A 22,579-nucleotide genomic window follows, 5' to 3' on the forward strand; every position below is an offset into this window, starting at 1 on the left:
TCATCTCTCCTGTTTGTAAAATGGAGTAAACAGTGCATACTCCTCTTCAGCGCGCTGGCCTTAGAGCAGGAAGAGAAGGAAAGGAAAATCAGCGCTTTGTAAAGTTAAACGCATTGCGCCAAGATGAAGCAGTTACTCCATCACCCTGAGCTGTGGTCCCCCTTTCCAGATCCTTGTCTTCCTCCGTCGGCCTGGGGGCGCCCGCTCGCAGGGCCTCTCTATCCCAGAGCTCCTCTCTATGGTTTTCCCCTCCCGGACCGTGAAGGCTGGAGGGAGTGGTCACACGCCTTTTCCGCTTGTCCCCCCCCTCCCCCTAGCCCACAGTCTCGCTGCCCCGAGCCTCCCGTGCCGGCGGGCCGGCCGGGCGGACGGGCGGGCGCGCGGGGGGCGCGTGGGGGGCGGGGGGAGTTCCGGTTCCGGTTCTTTGTGCAGCTGCAGCAGCGGCTCCGGGAAAGATGGCGGCCCGGGCGGGTTTCCAGTCTGTGGCTCCGAGCGGCGGCGCCGGAGCTTCAGGAGGGGCGGGCGCGGCGGCTGCCCTGGGTCCGGGCGGGACTCCGGGGCCTCCGGTGCGAATGGGCCCGGCGCCGGGTCAAGGGCTGTACCGCTCCCCGATGCCCGGAGCGGCCTATCCGGTGAGTGCGGCAGGAGGAGGGGCGCGCTGGACGGGGGCGGGGCCGTGCGGGGGCCTGGGAGTGACAGGGGTGGGGGGAGGAGTAGGAGGGACTCGCCTGGGAGGGATTCGGGCCGTGAGTTGGGGTGCAGGGAGGTAGTGCGGGGAAGGGAAGGGAGGCAATTAGCATCCTCATCTGCTCCCAGGGGCATTGTTTTCTTGGGGAGTCAGGGTGTACAACCAGGGTGGACGAAGAAGTGGGGCGAAGCATGGGCCTGTGAGAGCTTGTGTGCAAAAGGGCCTAGGCAGCTCCAGCGCCCAGAGGAACACAGAAGGTGTAGCTGGCAAATTGAGGTCAGCTTCTGAGGAGACAGTAGCTGGCAGTACTCTCTGAGCAAATGTGGAATTAGAGATGTCCAATGCGCCAGATACAAAATAGACTGGGGAGAATTTGAGTGTAATCTAGCTGTCTTAGCTTTGGGGCTATATTTGAGGAAGCTCCAGTTATCTAGATTTCACAGAGATAGAGGGCTCTCCTCCCAGCCCACCACTGTGCTCCACCCCACCCCCTCAGCCTTGTTTCATTCAAAGAACTCAGGCCTCCCCCACTTTGCCTTTCTTGGTGGGGTTTGCAGGGGAAGTGATGACATCTCTGGGTCCTCTCCCCTGTATAGAGACCAGGTATGCTACCAGGCAGCCGAATGACACCTCAGGGACCTTCCATGGGACCCCCTGGCTATGGGGGGAACCCTTCAGTCCGACCTGGCCTGGCCCAGTCAGGGATGGACCAGTCCCGCAAGAGACCTGCGCCTCAGCAGATCCAGCAGGTCCAGCAGCAGGCGGTCCAAAATCGGAACCACAAGTAAGATGACCCCAGGGTGGAGGGAGGGAGGGAGGGAGGGAGGGAGGAGGAGGCCTGTGAGGATGCAGGTGGTGGGAGTCCCTCAACCAAAAAGTGGTGGTGCTGTGTCAGCAGACGGTGCTCATTCTTGAAAATTCTTTGCGTTTTTGGGGGATGGGGGTGTCTGACTTGAGACAGGCTTTGCAGTTCCTTCACTTCACTATAAACGGAGGTGTGGACAGCCTGTCTTCATGTTCTGGCTAGTTCCATCCCATCCTGATAAGAGTGTTTATTCCAAACAGTGCAAAGAAAAAGAAGATGGCTGACAAAATTCTACCTCAAAGGGTGAGTCCAGGCTATATAGGTCTTCTTGAAGGTATGCTGAGCTTGAGAATAGAGGTGGTCAGCTCTAGATCCCAATGATATCTTTCTGCTCCTAAGATTCGTGAATTGGTACCAGAATCCCAGGCCTATATGGATCTCTTGGCTTTTGAAAGGAAACTGGACCAGACTATCATGAGGAAACGGCTAGATATCCAGGAGGCCTTGAAACGTCCCATCAAGGTAACAACGCAGGAGAGTGCAAGGCAGAGAGCCAAAGGAGAGGACGCGGGAACCTTCAGCAGGCTTGGGATGGGAAATCAAAGGCGTAGCACAGCTCTCCTTGGCATTTAAATTACATCTCTCCCTTCTGCCTACGAACTGAGAATTACATTAGAAGCATAAGAACAGAACAGCGAAGGGGGAGGGGCTTTTGATATTTCTTGCACCAGAAATATACCCTGTTGGTGTTTTTGCTACAACTGCTCTGCCACCTTGGGAACCTGGCAGCTTGCATGACTCCGTCCATCTGACATCCTGGTGAATGCACTTGCACTCAGGCCAGTGGCCTGTACTTTTCTTCTAGGTGGAATCTCCATCCACCCACCCCAAGGACTGGGTAGACAGTAAGCCAGTCTGTTAGGAGTCATTTTCAGGTTTGGGGAGACCCTTGTCTTCAACATCAAACCACTGAAGCCCCACTATCAATCCTGTTTCTGCCTTCCTCAGCAAAAACGGAAGCTGCGAATTTTCATTTCTAACACTTTCAATCCGGCTAAGTCAGATGCCGAGGATGGGGAAGGGACGGTGGCTTCCTGGGAGCTTCGGGTAGAAGGACGGCTCCTGGAGGATGTGAGTTCAAGGTCCACTGTGGTCGGCATTTAGGGTGGGAGCTGCTGGGAACAAGCAGTATTGTCTGGTTGGCAGGAAGCCTGACTGGTGCTTACGGCTCCTGTTGGGAACAGCAGGGAGAGGGTCACTGTGTTCCCTGTACTAAAATACAATGGTTCTTTGTTTCTGGCTCCCACGGCTTGGCCCCCTCTGTGGTATCATATCGAGAACCTTATTGTCGTGGGATTTGATTTGTTGTTTACCTCCTTCCTGATGCTGCTAGCCATTGGACTTGGCAGTATCTGCAGATTTTTCAGTTAGTTTTTTTTTTTTTTTTTTTAAACCAAGTGAGTCTGCACTTAGCATTTGGGCCATGCTTTCCTCTCTGAGTCCTTGAGGTCCTCGATCTCCACTGTGGCGTCTCCATCTTCCGAGCTTCCATTGGAGACATTTCACAGTTTACGTGGGGTAGATTTCTCTGACAGGCTCTTCGTTGCTTCATGGGAACATCAGCTGACTGGTGATAGCCCCCAAACTTCCCACCCCAGAAGCTCCTTGGAGAAGCTCACCTGCCATTTCCTTATACTCTCTGGCTCTCTATTTTTAGCTGTTCACAGGCGAGCCAGCATGAATGCATTTTTCAGGAGAACCAGGGCTGAGTGTCAGAGCCTCCTTTTTCTCTGTATAGGTCCGGTCCATCTCCCGGTGGTGGCATGTGATCCAAATAAAGCTGTTTTTGTTCTGGCTTTTTATTACCTGTGATTCATTTCCCCTGTAGAGTCAGACTTTTCTCTGTTTAGACTCGCTTTATTATGTGCAGAGGTTTGGCTTAACTTGCCCCATTTCCCTTGGGGAAATGAGGTGGGTACGTCAGTCACCCTGTATGTGTTATAGGCTGCTTCTTCAGGGTTCATTGCTACTGTGACTTGTTCAGTATCCACAGGCAGCTACCTTGCCACCTCCTAAGAGGTTCTCAGAAGACATTTCTGAGTTTTTTTCCCATTGCTTTTGTGGGTTCCTTTATTATGGGACTTTGTTTTGGGGAATTTCTTCTGGCCTTTTCTAACGTGACCTCTCCTCTCTCTCCTCTAGTCAGCCTTGTCCAAATATGATGCCACCAAACAAAAGAGGAAGTTCTCTTCTTTTTTTAAGTCCTTGGTGATCGAACTGGACAAAGACCTGTATGGGCCAGATAACCATCTGGTGGAAGTGAGTAGTTCTGTCCTCTAGGCTTTGCTTTGACTTTATGACTGGAGGATGATGGACTTGGGAGCCAAACATTAATGTCTAGGGAAAGGGGAAGGTATGAATAAAGGGTTACCCCAGGTGTACAATTCCTCCAACGCAGTTTGCACGTTGGCCTCCAGGTGGCACTAGCTGTTCAGTTCTGGTACTGTTTGGACCCAAGAGCTTTTGCAGTCTGACTTGTCCCACCTTTTAAATTTTACTATCTTGGTTGCTGCCCCCACTTTCAAGGGAAATTCTGATGGAGGCCTCTTACAGATGCCAAGCCATCTCTGCATCTTGCTTATTAAAAATGGTGAGATGTAGTTATCCACACACCATTCAACCTTTTTCCTGGTGACAAGTGCTGTGATTAAGGGGGTTAACTAAGGGTTCTAGTCCTTGTGCCAAGGCTACTTTTACAGATCTGGGACTTGCTTTTGGTTCCTGCTCTGTTTAGATTCACATTCCAAATCATCAAAAATTTTTTATGGTAATGCCTGGTTACATAGTGTTCTGAAGACTATGTCAGCAACAGTATTCTTTGGGATATAGTCAAAACCAGAATAAGACAGTCCAGGGCTCCAGGTGAACTTAACCTGCTCCTTTCTTTGCCAGTGTAGCTGCAGCCCCTTAACCTCAACCACTAAGAGACATGGGAAGGTCTTTACCATCTAATAAGGGAAGTAAGTCATAGAATCAATAGAAATTTGTAAATATATTGAACTTAACTTTATAGCAGTAGAGCATAGTGGCTAAGAACGTGGACTGTAGAATCTGACACACCAGAGCTCAGATAGCAGCTCCACCACTTATTGGCTGTTGACGTTAGGCAGCTTACTTCACTCTTCTAAACATTAGTTTTCTCATCTGTAGAATAGGTTTAATGGTGCCTATCTCATATGGGTGTTTTGGGGATTAAATGTGATAATCCAAGTAAATGTCTTAGAATACTCCTGCACATAGTAAGTACCCAATCGATGACAGCTATGTTATTTTACTATACACATGTATATTATCCATTTTTGTGGATAAAATTATCACTGAAAGATCAGGCTAATTTAAATGTGACCCTGAGCAGTCATAATGAAAAGGTCAATCGACTTATAGACAGGAATCCCAAAGTCATGTGCAGTTTTTTAAAATGTCTCATGCTGTTGCTCTTCTCCAGTAGCTTCAGTAATCAAAGTTGAATATTCAGTCATTACAGAAGCTCTTCCCTCCCACTCCAGCTCTTCCTCTGGGAGAGCACCCCCTGACATCTTCCTCTCTGTAGTGGCACAGGACCGCCACTACCCAGGAGACAGATGGCTTCCAGGTGAAGCGGCCAGGAGACGTGAATGTACGGTGTACTGTCCTGCTGATGCTGGATTACCAGGTATTCTGTGTGATGTGAGGGGGTCCAGCTTTCACAGCCAATCCCATCAGCAGTCTGACATTTAAAGGTTTAAGTCTAGTTGTGGGTAATTTGCCGCCAGACTGTTGCCTCCCTAAATATAGGGATAGGGTCTTGGTCATTTCTGAGTTCCTGTTAGTGTTCTTCTGCCCCAGGGAAAGCACCGCATTAATGCCTGTTGACTGGCTTGAATGTATGGCCATGCCAGGCACCTCATAATGCACATAGACTCAGCTCATTAGCTTCATCCCAAACTCTTTGGTTCTCTGTAGCCTCCTCAGTTTAAATTAGACCCTCGTCTGGCTCGGCTGCTGGGCATCCACACCCAGACCCGTCCAGTGATCATTCAAGCACTGTGGCAATATATCAAGACGCATAAGCTCCAGGACCCACACGAGCGGGAGTTTGTCATCTGTGACAAGTACCTCCAGCAGGTAAGAAAAGGACCCATTCTTTTGCTCAAGTCCACTGGAGCACTAATTGTGCTCTTAGCTGCTTCTCCTCTTTCCCGCAGATCTTTGAGTCTCAGCGTATGAAGTTTTCAGAGATCCCCCAACGGCTCCACGCCTTGCTTATGCCACCAGAGCCCATCATCATTAATCATGTCATCAGGTAAGCATGTGTGTGCAAGGCAGTGGTGTGCTGGAGCTGGCTTGCACCAGCTGCACAAGTCAGTTCTCAAAATCTTCAGGGATTTTGCAAGCAGGTTGTTAAACACAGTCGTTATTTAAGGTTAAATTATACAAACTTGCAGTTAAATACATTATATTAGAAATAAGGGTAATATATACTCAAAAATTTATCATCTCTGAATTATTATATTAGTTTACTGGTGTTTGTATTATCGAGGTTACTTCTGTCTGTTGTGTCTGTATGGTAGAAATACCATCTAATGATGTGCTACTGCACATCCCTTCCCAGCTCCTTGATCAGTGATGTAATGTTGGCATCTTGAAATCAATCATGTCGAGAATATTTAAAACACAGAAATCAGCAGATGCTACAAGTCAGGGCTTCTTGTTCTTGTTCTTGTTCTTCTTCTCTTTTGGAGAATCAGTTATTAGACATTTACCAGCTCATCACTGATGAGCTACTGTCTTTTCTCTGGGTGGTAGGACATTCCAAGCTGAGACTCCAACTCCATTACCTCCATCTGCTTTCTGCTCAGAAGATGGATGAGCAGGGCATCTCTAGGCAGATATGGAGTGAAGGAAGGCACCTTCTCCTCAAAGCAGCATGTCTTCTGGCTGGATGTAGTCTTTGCCTTCTTTCCCTTATTCCATATTAATTAGCCTTCCTTTCATTAGACCCTGAACCATCATCACTCAGCCAATAGTAACTCCTACAACCTATACACTGGGTCAGTAGAAGCTAGTTTGTCCCGTATTCATGGGCTTAAAGTTAGGCCACTTTTTATTTTGCGTGGTATGTGTTTTATTTGAATTCATTTTCAGGGTCAATTTTAGTTTAATAAGGGGAAAGATACAGAAGATACTGTAGTGATGGTCTCCTTGTGGGGAGGGAGAAACTTACTTTTCATTGGATATCTTTTGTAACATTTGAATTTTTACCATTGAGTTTTTAAAAAAAATTAATTCTGTTGAGGTTTATATGCAATATATTACACCCACTTAAAATAAAATTTGATGATTTTTGGCAAATGTATACATCCTGTAGCTGTCACCACAAGGAACGTACAGAACCTTTCCGTCACACCGAAGAGGTCTCTTGTGCCCTTTTGCAGTCAGCTCCTTGCCCTTCAGTCTTAGACCATCTTTTTGACCCTGTGTAATTAGGTCTTAGGGGACAAGCCCTTTACCAGGCCCCTTTGGTTTCCTCCCCAGTGTTGACCCGAATGATCAGAAAAAGACAGCTTGTTATGACATTGATGTGGAAGTGGATGATACCTTGAAGACCCAGATGAATTCTTTTCTGCTGTCTACTGCCAGCCAGCAGGAGATTGCTACTCTAGACAACAAGGTAGGGACCATGCCCTGGGTAGTTGGGTGCCACCAGCCCTCTGTCACAGCTTCTTGGCTTCTTTTGATTCTTGATATTCATTCAAAATGTACTGCCACCCAGTAAATGCTAGGCACTCTGTTTGGTGCTGGTTGGAGCCAGACACACATGAGTTCTGATCCTTGGCTATACCTCTTAATAGCTTTGAGCCTCAGTTTCTGATCTGCGAAATAGAGACCATAATACGTATTTTTATAAGGTTGCTATGAGATTAAATGAGACAGTGTATGCAAAGACATGACATTGTATCTGGCACATAAAAACAAGTGGCAGCTGCTGCTCCTATTGTTATTAGCGATACCATTATCAGACATAGTCCATGCAAGTAAAGCCAGAAAGGCTCTGGGAACACAAAGGAGAACAGGGAGGCCTTCCTGGAAGAGCTGATGCCTCAACTAAATCTTGAAGGACGACATGGGAGTCAAAGGGGAGAAAGGAGGATGGTGCTTAGGGGCTTGGGGGGCAGAGGCCATTCCAGAAAGAGGGAGCAGGGTATATGAAGGCCCAGAGATGAGCAGAGAGCCTGGCATGTTCAAGAAGTACAAGCTGCTTACTGTGTTAGATAAAGCTCGGGGTGCTGGGGAAAAGAAACTGGATAAGGAAGCAGAATCCTCGTCATGAAGCAGCTTTGCGGGGAAAACTGGCTTAGACTTTGTCCTGAAAACTGGAGGGCCTGGTGCTCTTTGCATTTAGAATGATCACTGGCAGGATGGTGGGGAGTGAACTGTAGTGGGGGCAGATGTGGAGGAAGGAAGCCCAGTTAAGTGGCTGGTGCAGTGATGCCTGTGAGATGTGTCGAGGGCCTAAACTTACGGTCCTGACAGTGAGGATGGAAATGAGTAGGTAGATTTGGAAGGTGTTAAGGTGAATTTGCAGGGATTTGGACACTGGATGGAGACAGTGGGGTGAGGTGTGAGGGAGAAGAGGCATTACAACGACCCTCAGGTTTTCAGATGAGGTGTACAGTTGTAGTTATTCAGATTGGGAACAGGAGGAGATGCAGGTATTGGGGAAAGGTAGTGAATTTAGTTTTGGAGAGTTTAAGGTGCCTTGAGATGTCAAGCAGGTGGATTGGTTGGAGTTTGGGAAATGGATTCTGGTCTGCAGACTGGGGACTCATTACCTTGTCAGTGGTACTGGAAGACATACAAGTAGATGAAACCGCCAGGAAGAGTATAGAGAATGAGAAGAGGACAAAGAACAAAACCCACGGACCACAGCTTTTGAGACAGCTCTCTGTACCACTTCTTTTCTACCTGAGAGTGTTTCAGGACCCATTTATGCTGTGGATTAAATATTTAGCATGTAGCCTCATCCACAGTGGACATTGTGGAGACTAAAAGGAAAACTTCCCTCACGTGGGGTGTATAGAGACACGGTGCATATCACCTACTAAGCGAATGCCGAGCGCCTGAGCAGGTGGGGCAGCAGTGCCATTTGTGGGCTGCACTCTGTTCTTAGGTTGGCAGCGGCACAAGAAGTCACACACTGCCTGCCATTTAACTTTGCATTTCCCCAGTGTGAAAATGTTACGAGCTTCCTTCTTCCTTTCAGATCCATGAGACGATAGAAACTATCAATCAGCTGAAGACCCAGCGAGAGTTCATGCTGAGCTTTGCCAGAGACCCTCAGGGTTTCATCAATGACTGGCTTCAGTCCCAGTGCCGGGACCTCAAGGTAAAGAACCTGGGACAGGTGTAAAGAGACTTAGATCCGTGAGGCATACATTTGCTCTGTTTCCGTAGCATGAGATGGAGAGCCGGGGGGAAGTGAGGGACCAGACTTTCTTTAGTGTGTTCCAGGGCCCATTTTACAATTAAGTAGGGAAATGGAGGTGGAACCATCAAATGTTTATCTAGTACTTACTATGTGCTGTCACTGTGCACCGTATTGGAGGCGATACAGAGTGGAAAACTTGATCTATTTCAAAGTAGCACACATTCTGTTCAGAGAAACCATGTTACTGTGATTTAAAAAGTAGTAAATCATGTAAGACATTATTGGAACTCACCAGTATCAAAAAGGTAATACAAAGGAGAACGGAGATTGATGAGGCTAGAATAGCTAGGGAAGGCTTCATGGAGAATTTGGGATTTGAGTTATATCCCAGAGAGGGGAGCGCCAGAAGCTCAGGCAGGAAGGTAGGAAAGAGCGCAGAATGTGTGAGATGTGTCCTCAGTGCTCGCCTGTTCTGTGGTGATTGACTGCAGGTAGCCCGAGAAGAGGAGCAAGGGACAGGGGGTGCCTGAAAGGATCCCTGAACAAGGGAATGACTTGTTGACAGCAGAGGCGACTTTGGGTGTTGTTTTAGTGGTTTGCTAGGGCCGCCATAGTAAAGTACCACAAGCTGAGTGGCTTAAACAAGGGAAACGGTATTGTCTCATGGTTCTGGAGGCTAGAGTCTGAAATCAAGTTGTCAGCAGGGTTTGGTTCCTTCTGAGGGCTGGGAGGGAGAGTCTGTTCCAGGCCTCTCTCCTAGCTTGTGGTAGCTTCAGGCATTCCTTGGTTTGCAGATGGTGTTCTCCATGTGTCTTCATATCATCTTTCCTCTCTGCATGTCTGTCTCTGTGTCTTAAGTTTCCTCTTTTATAAGGACACCAATCATACTGGATTAGGCCCACCCTAATGACCTTATCTTAGCTTGATCATCTGCAGAGACCCTATTCCCAGATAAGGTCACATTCACAGGTACTGGGAGGGCTAGGATTTCAACATCTTTTAGGGGATACAATTCAATCCATAACAGATGCAAGAAAGGAAACCAGTCTCTTCTGTGTCTTCCCCCTCCCATCTCCCTCAGACCATGACTGATGTGGTGGGTAACCCAGAGGAAGAGCGCCGAGCTGAGTTCTACTTCCAGCCTTGGGCACAGGAGGCCGTGTGCCGATACTTCTACTCCAAGGTAGGCACCTGGGGTGCACAGGAGAAACTGACAAAAGGCAGGGGGTCTGCACCCTTGATGGGGGTCAGTGGTGTTAGGTACCAGCTTCTGGTTTGTCTCATCTTCCGCTCCCTCCACTATTTTCTCCTTAGGTGCAGCAGAGACGACAAGAATTAGAGCAAGCCCTGGGAATCCGAAACACATAGGGCTTCTCCCACAGCCCTGATTGGCTGCACCGATTTCTTTATTGGGGCCCTGTGCTGCCTGCCTCATAGCACCTGCCTTGGTCTTGCTTGGGGCCTTCCAGGGGATGCTGTTGGTTCTAGGACAACACCAGAATGAAGAGGGTCTCACATGATACCTGTTACCCTCTTCTTCTCCCACCCCATCCCTTCCTACCCCCAGCTTCCCTTTGCCCCACAAAGTTCCCATGTGCCTGTACCCTCCCCTGGTCTGCATAGGACCTCTAGATAGTATTAGAGAGAGAACCCGTAGTGGTAATCAGTGCATTGAATGGATTGGGCCTAAGGCCAAGTGGTCTTCAAGGGGACCAGCTACACTGATCCTGCCCTTCAGAGACCCAGGAGGTGGGAGCTTTAGCCCCTTCTCCGAGACTCAGGCCTGGGGGCACTCTATAAGCTAGTTGATCTCGGCTTTCCTGATAACAGAATCCAGTTTCCTACCTTCCCTCCACAGGTTTGGAGCAAACTGTCCCTTCACTTGTTGCCCTCTAGCACTAGAGGAATCCTGGTTCTTGGGCTCCACTGAGCCCCAGGTCAGTCCGCAGCCCTCTGGATTGGCCTGCTGACTCAGTGCTTCTCTTACTCCCTCGTAGGGGGTCCACATCAGTATTGGAGTTTGTTCTCTTAGTATTGCTCCCTCTCACCACACTCCCTGTAGCTGCTTCTTAGGATTCCCTCCTACCTGTCCTAACCCAGGGCATTTGAGTGGGGGAATCTTGCCTTTCCCTGTCAGAGCCCCAAGGGCCCTCACCTAGGGTACTGTCATTGCTGGCAGAGGCTGTTCCTTCCTGCTGTTGCTTGGAGGTGTGACTCATTCATTCATTCCACCCTGCCTCCCCCATCCTTTCATGGAGAAACAGGCCTAAAATCAAACGGGTAAAAGCCCTGGGCCATCCCTGTCTTCCTGTCCCTTGTCTGCCCAGTTGACACCCACTGGTGACTTCTAGGGCACTGAGGAGTGAAAGCGCCTAGGGCTGGAGAATAGCTCTGAGTTGGGTTTGTGACTCTTCCCTCTCCCTGCCTCACAGGATTGTGACTACCCAGCCCCTGCCCTCAAAAGCTTCAGACCCCTCAGGTAGCAGCAGGACCTTGTGATCTGGGCCCCTTGCAACTGAGATGGTTTTGCATCTTTCCAGGAGAGCCTCAAATTCTTCTTCCAGGTTGTATCACCCCTGAGTTAGCATGTCCCAGGCTCGCAAGACTCAACACAGCAGGGTGGGAGACAGCTGGGCACAGAGGGGGAATTCCGTTCAGCATGGGCTCTAAACCCGCAGAACTGACAAAGCCCCTGCTTCCCCACCCCCTCCTCAGGCTTCTGCGAGCACATGCCCCAGCCCTGTATCCCTGACTGTCCCACACTGGGAACAGCAGAACTTCCTCCCTGTCTTCCCCTTCCTGTCATTATCCCATCCCTCCCTTGAAAGGTTCTCCCCAGAGTGACACTGGACAGACAGCCTCTGTCCCTGGGGCTGGAACCATGAGAAGGAAGCTCAGCACTCCTCCACAGTGTCCCTGAAGATAACTTTTTATTAATTGAATTACTATGTTTTTTTCATGGACCAAAATTTTTTTTGTACTGTCTCCTTATCGATGTCACCCAGTTTTAATAAAAGAATCTTCTGAAGGATGGGTCCCCCTACCTACTGATGGAGAGCTCTTCCCTGAGCTTTCTTCTTCGATACCATTAGCCATGCTCATGGTGTTTGTTCATTTTATTTGACAGATATTTGTTGAGCACCTGCTGTATGCCAGCTGTGGTTCTAGGCACTGGGGATATGGTGAAAAACAAGATTTCTACCCTGGGGACCTCAGGTTCTCACCTTAGAGCTTGTTCTGTCAGCCCCAGTGCTCCAAGCAGGCCAGGTGCTGGTTGGGAGTAGTGGGCTTCATCACTGGATCTGAGAGTCCTGTCCTCAGTTCCCGTTAAGGAAGATTCTAACAAGACAGTGGCACTGCCATTCTCTCCCTTGTCCTTCTGAACTCCCCAGGGCACCTGCTGGCTCGAGGGTGCTGTCCTTGGGTACCTGTGGTCCCTTACACTTGATGAACTTGAGCCTCCTCTAGGATTCCCAGGGCTCCTGTCTTCCTGCGGGCCAGCGCTGTGTGAGGACTGAAGACGTTTGTGGTCTGTGTGCCTGCCATTCTTTAAGGTTCCACTTTCTCAACCCCGAGTAAGATTTTAGTTCCTGAGACTGGCGTGGAAGTGCTGCACTGTCATCCTCGTGCTATGGACAACCGAGCCTTCACTGGTAGAGTTGAGAAGACTTTGCTCAGGATTGGGTCCCATTAGCAGAAGCATGAAATTCTGCTGCAGTTTCCATCATATGCCTGCTTCCCACCTGGTAGTTCTTTACTTTCCTCCTTTGTGCCATTATCTAGCTTGGTTCTACTCAAGAAGGGGGTTTAGAACACAGGGTGAAGGCAACTACATTCCAAAGTTGTAGTTAAAAAATTAACTTTTGCCTCCATGCATGTGAACACTCAAGTATTGCGTATATGCAGTCAAACCCACCAAGGATACAACCACTATTCCCAATCTGGAATGTGGGAGTTTATCAGACTTGAGTGGGGAAAGCAGAAGAGTGTGTGTGGGTGATGATAACTTGGGAGTGGAAACAATTGATGTCAAGGACATTGAAATGGCATCTGTTTTCACCCAGGCTAATTACATGTGTAATGAACGGCTGATGAACCATTATTAATTTCAAGCAAATCTGCAGTTTGCTCTTGGGAAAAGAGCCCTAGTGGTACAGATAATTGGCCTGTGACAGGCCAGTTCTGAATCTCTGCACACTCTTTATTCCTATATAAATGAACAAATTCTTTGTCTCCGTACTACTTTAAATGATCGTAGGGACAAAAAGATGGAAGCATTTAGGCAAACACAAGAGGTTATTTTATGCACAAACATCCGTTCTTTGGGGTTCTCATCCTGTGTGCCAGGGACAGAAGCATTCTTTCTCTTCCATCACCCATAATCAGTGGTCCCAGCCGGCAGCCTGGCACTGGTGCCTTTGTCGCAGTGCCAGTGCAATAACAGTGGTCGTTGGGGGGGCTGGCTCTGTAGTAGGCATAATTTTGTTCCTAAGAGAAGCAATCAACTGCTGATTTCACGTATGTTCCCCTAAGGGAACTCCCTGGCCATGGGAGTAGAGTATGGTGGGCTTTTTCCCAGGCAGTCCTTAGAAGTTAGGAAACCATTTCTCCCCAGTCTTGACCTCAGGGCCACTTAACCCTTACCCAGTGATTGCACACAAACTCCCCTCTGGCCCAGTGCTTATCACTGTTTGCAGCCAGCAGCAGCCCAGGGGGATGGAAACACCCACTCAGCAGTTGGCCCGGCCAGGAGGTCAGCACGTGAGCACACAGTGCTATCTGCTTTCCAGGCCAAGGTGCACAGACAGCTGGAGTGTAAGGGGCCTTTGCCCCACTCTCCACATCAGCCTAGAAACTAGAGTTCCCCCTCGTAGTTAAACAGGTTGCTGTGGGCGATGCAGAGCCCTGAACTGCACTGTGCGTCCCTTCCATCCTCCCTCCCCCCAGAAGCGCACACCCCACTTGCTCTTGATTACAGCATCTGAGACCACAAAGCTCTACAGAGGTCACAACTGCCCCAGGTCCTGCCTCCCTTCCCTTCTGGCTTCTGCAAACTAGCCACTAACCTGAAGGCGCCCCTAGTGTGGGGTTAGCCTGGAAACCCAAGAAAGAAGTGAAGGAAGCTCAGTACCTCTCAAGGACAGTGAACACTTGGGCTGCCTTCTTTTCTCTCCTATCCTCCTCCTCAAGCCCAGAGTCTGCAAAACACCTGTGGGCCACTTGGCATCAGAGCCTCCAACTTTGGGCTTTCCTGCCCCCCTTCCTGGGAAACATTCAGGTGAGGAGAGGCCCACTGGTGTGCTTTGTTTCTTGGGCTCTTGGGGTCTTATCCTTGGGCTGGGTTGCCCCCAGAGCAGGTCCTTACCTCTTATGTGCTCTTATTTAAAGGAGCCACACCCACCCACCTCACTCACCCACAGCCCTGCAGTGGGGCAACACGTGACCCGTCATCGCCAGAGGATGAACCCATAGAGCAGCTTTCCGGGTCCTGGGGGGCACAAGTGGGGCGGTTCCTACCTTGGAAAAGAAGGCATGCCTGGATCTGCTGCTGGGACTGAATACAATTTATTCCAGTGCTAGGGGACGGGAGTGGGGGGGGACCGGGCACTCGCTCCTTATCTGGGCCCGGTCTTGGCAGAACTTAAAATGAAACCATTGCGGAGAGGGAGGGGTTGAGGACCTGGGCTGGGGCCGAGGGAAGCAGCGTGCCAGCACCGTCAGCGGGCAAACCTAAGAGGAAAAGCAGGCCTGGTCTCGGCCCCATTCCTGTTCCCCACCTGTCTCTACCCTTTTCTTCCCTTTCCCTGGCCCTGCCAGACTCTGTCTCCCTGGGCGCCCGCCTCCCCTCCCCTGGAGGGCGGGGCTTGGCGGCACCCACGTGTGTTGGAGTTATATGCTCCCAGCCGGCAGAGGAGCTGGGGAGAGTGGCACCCAGCTGGTGGCCCAGGCAGCGAAGCGGCACCATGGCCGGCAAGAAAGTGTGCATTGTAGGCTCTGGTAACTGGTAAGCGGCTCTGTCAAGGAGTACTGGGGGGGGGGGGGGAGGGGGAGGCTCCCTCAAGTATACAGGAGGTTAGGGAGGGAGGTTTGGTGGGCAGGAGGCAGTCGGTGGGGAGGAAATGCCTCCAGCTTCTGGCCCACCCCTGTTGCTGTCTTCTCTGCCTACCCCGGCAGGACAGACAATGCCCAGACCGCTCCTGGCCCTTGCGTCTCGGGCAGCAGCACCTGTTCGCCACGGGAAGGGAGCCTCCAGAGTGCTCCCTGCCTGAAAGGCTGCCTGGGTTAGGGGGTGGGGGGGAGATCAAGAGGCTGGCCCCCTTCTCCAGCAGCAAAGTGTGAGGGAAAGGAAACTGAGTCTCCTTTCTACTGCTAGGTCAGGAGAGACGCAGCGTCACGGGGAGGGGGTGACAAGGAAGGTGGCAGGTAAATAATCCAGTGGCTTCTGTGACATCCTGAGGGGGAGCACTGTCCCCTCCCGCCACTGTTCCTCTCTCACGCCCCCGCTCCTCCACTTTCTGTGCTCCCCCTCCTGCCAGGGGCTCAGCCATCGCCAAGATTGTGGGTGGCAACGCAGCCCAGCTGGCACGCTTTGACCCACGGGTGACCATGTGGGTGTTTGAGGAAGACGTCGGGGGCAGAAAGCTGACAGAGGTCATCAACACACAGCATGAGAATGTCAAATACCTGCCAGGGCACAAGTTGCCCCCCAATGTGGTGAGCCCCAATGCCCCATAAGAAGGGAGAGGGAAGTGGAGGGGGTGCTTCCTGCTGGGAGGGGGCCACTTCACGTGCCACCTGTACTTGAGAAGCATCTCAGGAGGGCTACTCCAGGCACAGGGCGTCCCTGGGCACAGCCCCCAAACTGCTCCCCTGAGCACTTCCTGGGACTGGGGAGAACCTGAATGCATCTCCACCCCACCCCGTGGGCTTCCAGGCAGGAGAGGGACGGGGAGAGGATGAGGAAGTTGGTCTCTGTGGCAACCAAAGACAGGTTCTCTGGCCCCCAGACTTGGAGTCTGGGTAGTGCCTGCCTCGGGCTATAACCCTGTTACTCATTCACTGGGTTATTAGTAGATGTGGAGACTGCTCCTTGGACTTAAGGTCTTTGGTCAGATCCATGTGGCTTACTCCCCACCTGGAAAGGGGGAGCAGGAAAGACAGCAGGAAGACTGGGGCTCTCCCTTCCCAGTTGGGAGCCCTAAGGAGCAGGGTGATGAAATCTTACTTGGCCTCTTCCTCTTGCCAAGCCCAGACCTCCTTTGGCCTCCCTCACTATCCCACAGCCAAGGGCTAGGAGAGTGCTGAGAGGAGGTTTCCAGGAGTCCTCAAGAACCCAGGACAGCTGGAACCTAGAGGGAATGATGGCTAGGCGGAAGGAATAGAAGTGTCTTGTTCCTCCAGGTTCAGCCCTTCCAGATTCAACCCCCAAACTGCCCTCCTTCTTCCCCACCAGCCTCACCCTGTCTCCTAGATCTCCTGCATGGGGCTCCACAGGGGCTAGAAGCAGTCCGTCAGGCCCATGAACACTGGTCACCCCCACAGGTGGCTGTCCCAGATGTGGTCCAGGCTGCAGTGGATGCTGACATCCTGATCTTCGTGGTACCCCATCAGTTCATCGGCAAGATCTGTGATCAGCTCAAGGGCCACCTGAAGGCAGACACCATTGGCATATCTCTTATTAAGGTGCCAGGGACACCCTCCTGTGGATGGGGATGCAGCTAACTGCTGTGGGGCTCAGGGTGGGTGAAGTGCGACAAACAGAAAAGAGCAGAAGTAGGCCAGGAGTTTTCTGAAGAGAGGAGCTGGCTTTGGGGAAGCTTGAGAAACAGATGCGGGGGGCCACTGGGAAGGGGAGGTTGGTTGGGGAGTAGATAAGAGATGAGTTTGGAGGCAGATGTCTTGGGGAGTTTAGGAGGTGTACAAGGGATGCCTAGGGGATACAAGAAGTGGGCTTGTTTGAGGAGTTGAGAAGGGAAGCTGGTTTGGAGCAGTGGCTGGGATGGAAGTTGGTTGGGGGTACTCAGGAGTGGGCTGTTTAGGGATGTGGCGGGGATACATTACCTTGGAGAAGTAGGTTGTGGAAGGAGAGTTTTCAGATGGATTCGTTTTCACATGTTATCTGCTCTCCTCACAGCTAGCTTTGGCTGCACTGGAATAGGGGAGGACCTTTGGGGAGGGACATTGATGAACAGTGAATTTGCAATGGGCAGGATTTCTAGGTGGGAAGCCCTCAGTTGGGGATAAAAGGCACCTGGCCTGAGCTCCATCCTGTGCCCAGGGGGTAGACGAGGGCCCCAACGGGCTGAAGCTCATCTCTGAAGTGATTGGGGAGCGCCTTGGCATCCCCATGAGCGTGCTGATGGGGGCCAACATTGCCAGCGAGGTGGCTGATGAGAAGTTCTGTGAGACAACCATTGGTGAGACCCCACCACCCACATAGATAATGCAACTCCAGTTACATCGCCTCCCCAGGCTATATTCCCCACCCACTTAGCCATCTTCTCCCCATAAGGCAGGTGAAGGAAGAAGATCCCAGCATCAAAGGTGAGGGGAGTTGGGGCACCCCTACGGCAAGAGCTGTAGGTCCTGCTTAGGGCAGTTGTGGGAAGAAGAGTCAAGAGTCCCTTCTTAAAGCCTTATCCCCTCCCTACTTTAGGCTGCAAGGACCTGGCCCAGGGACAGCTTCTGAAAGAGCTGATGCAGACACCCAATTTCCGCATCACGGTGGTGCAAGAGGTGGACACAGTAGAGCTCTGTGGGGCCTTAAAGGTGAGAGGGCTTCAGAGGCAGCTATGGGGTGGGGAGAAGGCCCTGAAAGAGGGCCTGGCTTAGCTGTACAAGGTTGCTGGGACTCCAGGCACTCACTGCCCTTCCCCACCAAGTCTCATACACATGGGAAGAAGGGCAGAAGCAAGGCCAGGCTCGCTCAGGTCTGCCGATTACTTACCATCAGACATTGGGCTTCCTTCTTCCTTTCCCCTATAGCCCCTTGTGGGACATCCCTGTCCCTGGCTCCAAAGGTTGGTCCAGGGGGAAGAGGAGATGCCCAGGGGGAGCACTCAGGCTAATGGGAGATAAGACGTCCAGGACACCCAGACGGATTGATGGCCAGAACTCTGGATCCTGGACAGACCTATGGATGGATATCGGGGGCATAGAACAAAATAGCCGTGGTTGGGAGGGCGAGGTAGAAGACTGGTTTTCAGGAAAAGTCCTCAAGGATGGAGTATAGGGCAGGGTTGGGGAGCCAGAAAGCACAAGCCCAGGCTAAAAGAAGGGAGTGCAGCAAGTGGGAAAACCAAGAGGTGAAAATAGTTGAGGAGCCCACGCACCTTCCTTCACTTATTCAGTGAGCGTGTCATGGCTGATGGGAGGGGCATGAGGCAGGTGCCGAAGGCCCCAAGTGGGGCCTGCGGGAGGGGATCCTTTCTCACCCGTGACTTCACTCTTCAAAGAATATAGTGGCCGTGGGGGCTGGCTTCTGTGATGGGCTGGGCTTTGGCGACAACACCAAGGCGGCCGTGATCCGACTGGGGCTCATGGAGATGATCGCCTTCACCAAGCTCTTCTGCAGTGGCCCTGTGTCCCCTGCCACCTTCTTGGAGAGCTGCGGTGTTGCTGATCTCATCACTACCTGCTACGGAGGGCGGAACCGCAAGGTGGCCGAGGCCTTCGCCCGCACAGGAAAGGTGGGCCCTGGGGAGAATGAAGAATGGAGGGTGGGCCCTGTAGGTGTTCAGGGAGAGGAACGTGGCTCGAGGCATCTCTTGAACACAGACATTAAGATTGTTGGGAACATTCCCAGCCTTTCTTTCCTCTTAAGACCCACCTCCTCCCAGAGTCCCAGACTCTCTGTCTCACACTGACAACCCTCCTCTCCCATTTCCATTTGCCTGTCCTGTTTTCTTCACAGTCCATTGAGCAGCTGGAGAAAGAGATGCTGAATGGGCAGAAGCTGCAGGGGCCCCAGACAGCCCGGGAGCTACACGGCATCCTCCAGCGCAAGGGCCTGCTGGACAAGTAAGCGTCTGCCCCAGCCCCACTGATGGAGGGAACCACCGACAGAAGTGCTCTCCCCATTCATCTTCCTGAACCCTCCTCAGTCTGTGAAGTGGGCAGAGAGGGAAATGTTACCTTATGTCTACAGACAGAGCCTAGAGCTTGGCCAGGGTCTGGTATGCCCGCTGTCCCCCAGCTCGTTCGTTGTCTTTGAATTCTTTCCAGTCTAGTGCTCTTTATACCACATTGCTTGGACCCCTCTGCGTGGCCGCTCTCTGTCCTTTCCTCCTTGTCCTCTGCTATGGGGGTGGACAGGAATAAGCTCCTCTGACTGTTCTGCCTCTTTGTCCATCACCCTCAGTCTAAGCTGCTCCCCCAAGGCCAACCCTTTTGTTCCGTGAATCCTGTCCTGGGTGCTGAGGTGTGAGGAAAAGGAAAGTCTCTGCTTCAAGGTGCTCCTTTTCAGGGAGCACAAGACAGCAGGGGTGATGGGCTGATCAGAGCAGAACTCGGTTGATCTGGGAAAGAATCCTAGAGCAAGAGAGTACGAAACAGGCTCAGAAGATCGGCTCGCGGCTGGTCAGGGTAAAGCCTCCTGGTAAAGGGAGCGGCCTGGGCAACAGGCTGGGAAGAAGGAAACTGGCATTTATTGAGCACCTTCACATAATTCATAATCACTTCTTCACTACTTTGTTATATTGACCCTGTTTTACAGCTGATGTTACTGAGGCTTGCCTAATTGGAACAAAAAGTTCATGCCAGGGTTCAATACGATAGGGAGCAGGGCAATAGAAACCTGACCCTAAACCCCGGGGCTAGGAAATACACATTCTCAGCGATGGGAAATTGAGAGCCAGAGTCCGCCTGAGCTCCAAGGCGGGAGAGTAGGGAGTGGAGGGTTAGGGGATTTGCCTGGAGGCCCAGCTGGTTCTGTCCTTCCCCATTCTAGGTTCCCTCTGTTCATGGCTGTGTACAAGGTATGCTACGAGAACCAGCCAGTAGGTGAATTCATTCGCTGCCTGCAGAATCATCCAGAACATCTGTGAGCAGGGCTGGGGCCCAGGCCAGGCAGCCTCTTTACCCCAGCGGAGACAGGCAGAAGCTTGGGGTGCCTGGCCACCACGATCTCTGGGACTCCCCACACAGCAGCGTCTTCTCAGCTTTTCACTGGAGGACAGGTGCCTGTGGGCCCGGCCACCTGCCTGGAGATCTTGAAGCACAAGCAGCCCGCAGCCTCCTGCCACCTCATCGCACCAGAAGTGGAGTTGGCTAGTCCCTCTCCATATGTGGGGCTTTCTCCCTGTCCTCTGGGAGGGGTAGAATCAGCCCCAGTGCTGCCTGCTTTGAGTATGTGGGGGGAGGAGGGGAGGGGAGGGAGGCAAGGCAAAGAGGCCTCACACAGACCAGGACTGCTGTCCTCAAGCCCAGTTAATGGCTAAAGAAGTACCTCAGCTGCAAGAGGGATGAGGCGAGGGCTGCAGGGAGGGGTCTGGGCTTTTGGGCTGATGTAGACCTCTGCCAGGCCCCACATGGCATCAATGGATCTCTGTTTGTTCGCAAAATACAACCCCCTTCTAGCTTCTCCTAGAAACCTCAGCTTCTTCTGAGGTTTCCTCAGAAACCTCTGGTCATCCCCTTCCCCCTCCCCCAGGCTGCCTGGCACCAGAGTTGCTGCCACGCTGGCATCTCTGGCCATGGGGCTTGTCATTCTCTCTTGGGACTTCCCAGTTCCTAGTTCTTTGCCAGCTCCACCCCACCATGTGTGACCTTTCCAAGGCTCTCTCACCCTCCCTGCCAGCACCCTCTCTGGGGAGCAGAACTTAATCTGCTGACAGAGCTACACCTCTTCACAGCAGGCTCAGATCACTCTACTCCCTGTGACCTTTGTAATTGCCCTGCCTCCCTTCTCAGGAGCTCTAGTGGGGGGAGGTGTCAGCTGGGTCCCTCCTGCTGCTATCTCCCCAGGACATCTTGGATCCACCCCTTACCTCCTAAACCCTGTCCCTAGTTCTCAGCTACCCCCAGAGCAGCCAGGGCAGCTAACCAGTTCCTGTATCTGCAGGCCAGGGGGCCAGAGCGTGGGTAAGGGAGGATGAGCAGGTCCCCATCTCTGTGGTGTGAATTCCAAGGCTGGCTCTCCTTTGTCACCTGAAGGCCTTCTCATGAGGTATTGACTACTTCAGCACCTCAGGAGCTGGGAAACTCGTGGAGGAGGAAAAAAATTCAAGCCTCCGTACCAGCTGGGGTGAGGGAAGAACAGGAAGGGGAGGAGGGAGAGGAGTGTGCTTTGCAGTGGCCTTGCTCCAGGATGGAATGGCAGCCGGAGAATGTCACCGGTCAGCAGCTTGGACCCCTGGCTATAAATAGAGGCCGAGGGCTCCTGTCACATCCAGCAGAGGGTCTCAGCTTCCTGTGTGGCAGCATCTGGCATGCTGTGGCTCTGGCCAGCATTATGTTAACCCTCCCTTACTCCTGGACAAACCAGGGAGGCAGGCTCCTCTCAGCCCCTAGCCCCTGAGAAGTCAGTCTTACCAGTGAAGGGCGGAGCTGCCTGGATCAGGCAGCGAGAGTGAGGGGCACAGTCACCCCAGATCTGGCTGGGCTCAGGAGCTGCTTCCCCAGGAGGTCAAAGTCGGGGCAGAAAGACAGCTCCCTTCCCTAGGCTGCAGCTGCGACCCTCTTAGATAGTCAAAAACCTTTGCCTACTTTTTTTTTTTTTTGCTGTACGCGGGCGTCTCACTGTTGTGGCCTCTCCCGTTGCGGAGCACAGGCTCCGGACGCGCAGGCTCAGCGGCCATGGCTCACGGGCCCAGCCGCTCCGCGGCATGTGGGATCCTCCAGGACCGGGGCACGAACCCGTGTCCCCTGCATCGGCAGGCGGACTCTCAACCACTGCGCCACCAGGGAAGCCCCCCTTTGCCTACTTTTGCTCACTCCACAATTAACTGAATCTGAGGCTTTCGAACCAGGCTTACTTGTCTACCTAATAAAGCGTGGTTTTTGCATAAACAAATTAGGGAAGGGCGCTTAAGTGCATGTGGTAGGGCGTATGCAAGTACATGTTTTCACTCATGCCGGAGGAAAAACGAAAAAAGGAAAAGAAATCCTTCGTCGATCATTCCAGCCACTCCCGGCCCCTTGCAGGGGTGCCCACGCAGTCCCCCTTCCCCCAAATGGCACCCCCTCCCAACCCCTTCCCGGCGCTTCTTTGGGGCTTTATCAAGCCGCCTGCAAGCGGGGAGGTCACATACGGGACAGAAACATTACGGAGATTCGACCCTCGCGCCTACTCCGTGGCTATGGCCAAACCTGCCGCAATCCTCGGCGGTCCAAGCCTCGCAGGGCGGGTCGGGTTCCTGAGCTCGGCTGAAGGCCTGCCCAGGGTAAGAGGGCAGCTCCAGGCTGTAGGGGCCGCGCAGCCCCCTCCAGAGGGCGGACTCCGAGAGAACCTACCCAGCTACCGGAGACGTCACCGCGCCGCAGGCTGGGGATTGGCCGGCTCTCTTCTGTGGTGACTGAGTATCCTAAAAGTTCCCGTTCCAGAGTTTGGGTCGCCAAAGACCCTTTCTCAACGGAGAATGACTACAACCCCCAGAAACCAACGGGCCTCTCCGAGAGG

The 22,579-nt window shown here is 52.2% G+C and overlaps 2 protein-coding genes and 1 long non-coding RNA gene across 8 annotated transcripts; 2 read left to right on the forward strand and 1 right to left on the reverse strand.

Moving 5' to 3' along the window:
- Window positions 1-248: 248 nt before the first annotated feature.
- On the forward strand, window positions 249-11,989 carry SMARCD1 (SWI/SNF related, matrix associated, actin dependent regulator of chromatin, subfamily d, member 1). 3 transcript variants are annotated; one of them, XM_012534666.3, is made up of 13 exons: window positions 250-632; window positions 1,285-1,472; window positions 1,754-1,796; window positions 1,893-2,015; window positions 2,502-2,624; window positions 3,696-3,812; window positions 5,104-5,205; window positions 5,496-5,657; window positions 5,738-5,835; window positions 7,068-7,203; window positions 8,797-8,919; window positions 10,043-10,144; window positions 11,394-11,989. In XM_012534666.3, the coding sequence occupies exons 1-13, from the start codon at window positions 456-458 to the stop codon at window positions 11,442-11,444; spliced, it is 1,545 nt and encodes a 514-aa protein (XP_012390120.1). In that variant the 5' UTR covers window positions 250-455; the 3' UTR covers window positions 11,445-11,989. The 3 variants fall into 3 exon arrangements, with proteins under 3 accessions (XP_033292215.1, XP_012390120.1, XP_004274390.1); XM_004274342.4 differs by having other exon boundaries at window positions 253-632; window positions 10,276-11,989; XM_033436324.2 differs by lacking the exon at window positions 2,502-2,624 and having other exon boundaries at window positions 249-632; window positions 10,276-11,989.
- Window positions 11,904-22,570, reverse strand: LOC117203008 (uncharacterized). Of its 3 annotated transcripts, none has more exons than XR_004485568.2 (5): window positions 22,414-22,570; window positions 18,396-18,657; window positions 17,909-18,094; window positions 17,023-17,127; window positions 11,904-16,608 (listed from the first exon to the last, which is right to left on the reverse strand). It is a non-coding gene; the product is annotated as an uncharacterized LOC117203008 (long non-coding RNA). The 3 variants fall into 3 exon arrangements; XR_007470032.1 differs by lacking the exon at window positions 22,414-22,570 and adding an exon at window positions 22,270-22,406; XR_007470031.1 differs by lacking the exon at window positions 22,414-22,570 and adding an exon at window positions 22,212-22,387.
- Window positions 14,832-21,929, forward strand: GPD1 (glycerol-3-phosphate dehydrogenase 1). 2 transcript variants are annotated; one of them, XM_004274344.4, is made up of 8 exons: window positions 14,832-14,965; window positions 15,498-15,675; window positions 16,504-16,644; window positions 17,240-17,378; window positions 17,618-17,730; window positions 18,417-18,650; window positions 18,875-18,981; window positions 19,910-21,929. In XM_004274344.4, exons 1-8 carry the CDS (start codon window positions 14,925-14,927, stop codon window positions 20,004-20,006), a joined length of 1,050 nt encoding a protein of 349 aa, XP_004274392.2. In that variant the 5' UTR covers window positions 14,832-14,924; the 3' UTR covers window positions 20,007-21,929. The 2 variants fall into 2 exon arrangements, with proteins under 2 accessions (XP_004274392.2, XP_033292216.2); XM_033436325.2 differs by having other exon boundaries at window positions 18,525-18,650.
- Window positions 22,571-22,579: the final 9 nt, after the last annotated feature.

This window comes from Orcinus orca, chromosome 11 (assembly GCF_937001465.1).
Source record: "Orcinus orca chromosome 11, mOrcOrc1.1, whole genome shotgun sequence".
NCBI lineage: Eukaryota > Metazoa > Chordata > Mammalia > Artiodactyla > Delphinidae > Orcinus > Orcinus orca.

Coding starts and splice junctions, on each gene's coding strand:
- GPD1 (XM_004274344.4), top strand. CDS start 14,925: ATGGCCGGCAAGAAAGTGTGCATTGTAGGCTCTGGTAACTG. Junction 15,676..16,503: donor ACAAGTTGCCCCCCAATGTG/GTGAGCCCCAAT, acceptor TCACCCCCACAG/GTGGCTGTCCCAGATGTGGT. Junction 17,731..18,416: donor AGCTCTGTGGGGCCTTAAAG/GTGAGAGGGCTT, acceptor CACTCTTCAAAG/AATATAGTGGCCGTGGGGGC.
- SMARCD1 (XM_004274342.4), top strand. CDS start 456: ATGGCGGCCCGGGCGGGTTTCCAGTCTGTGGCTCCGAGCGGCGGCGCC. Junction 2,016..2,501: donor CCTTGAAACGTCCCATCAAG/GTAACAACGCAG, acceptor TGCCTTCCTCAG/CAAAAACGGAAGCTGCGAAT. Junction 5,836..7,067: donor ATCATTAATCATGTCATCAG/GTAAGCATGTGT, acceptor TTTCCTCCCCAG/TGTTGACCCGAATGATCAGA.